At 47.7% G+C, this 749-nt stretch overlaps 1 protein-coding gene across 1 annotated transcript in view; it reads right to left on the reverse strand.

Moving 5' to 3' along the window:
* Positions 1-215: 215 nt before the first annotated feature.
* The window catches only part of LOC105623968 (opsin, blue-sensitive-like), an 11772-nt gene continuing 11238 nt past the window's right edge, over positions 216-749 (reverse strand). Inside the window, exon 5 of the mRNA XM_012205338.1 lies at positions 216-526. Within this exon, the coding sequence (XP_012060728.1) occupies positions 216-526 (311 nt within the window). The remainder of the gene's footprint in view (positions 527-749) is intronic.

Consider the following 749-nt stretch of genomic DNA (forward strand, 5'->3'; position numbering starts at 1 on the left):
AAGGCGCGGTCCTCTCGCTTCTTTCTCCTTCCGCTCTGTTACTCGCCATAGCAATAGACAGAATCGATTCCACGACGTTCGTATAGTCGGAGACTATTTTTAATTCGCCTTCCAGATCGAGTCGCGGTGCAACGCGATGGCCACCTTTCTTCTTCATTCTTTCTTCTTCTTTTCTTCGATTCTCGGCGAGCGACGAGTTCCTTTGACGCGAACATCTAATCAAGGATTTTCTCGATTCTTGAGTTCCTCGTCTTGCCAAACTCTATAGCTATAACGTTCTTTCTCGCCACTATCTTCTCGTCTTCCCCTTGGTTTGACTCCACCTTTTTCCTACCACTCTTCTCATTCTTCTCCGCGCTCGTCGGCGCCGTCGCTGTCTTCGCGTCGTTGTCGTGCAGACTTGGCGCGGAAAACTTTGATTGTACGTAAGTCGAAAGCGTCGAGAACGAAAAAGGAACGCTCCGAAAATCGTGGGGTGGTTGCCGCCAGTTGTCGAGAGTCGTCTTGTCGCACGATGGGATTTCTGCTGATTGGAAATCCTGTCATTCAATAGCCCGCATATATATTTCCCAGTAGACCCGCCAGCGAGACAGCGACAAACGCGCTTTCGTAAAAAGCCACAATGAAGGGTAAGAGAAGAATAGAAGTCGCATTTTGTATATTTGCCAAGATCGCTAACTTTTTCCTTAACTGCGTTAATGCTCCGTGATGGTTTTTTCCTAACATTGAATTCCACTCTCTCTCTCTCT

The sequence above is a fragment of the Atta cephalotes genome, assembly GCF_000143395.1.
Source record: "Atta cephalotes unplaced genomic scaffold scaffold00069, whole genome shotgun sequence".
Classification (NCBI taxonomy): Eukaryota; Metazoa; Arthropoda; class Insecta; order Hymenoptera; family Formicidae; genus Atta; species Atta cephalotes.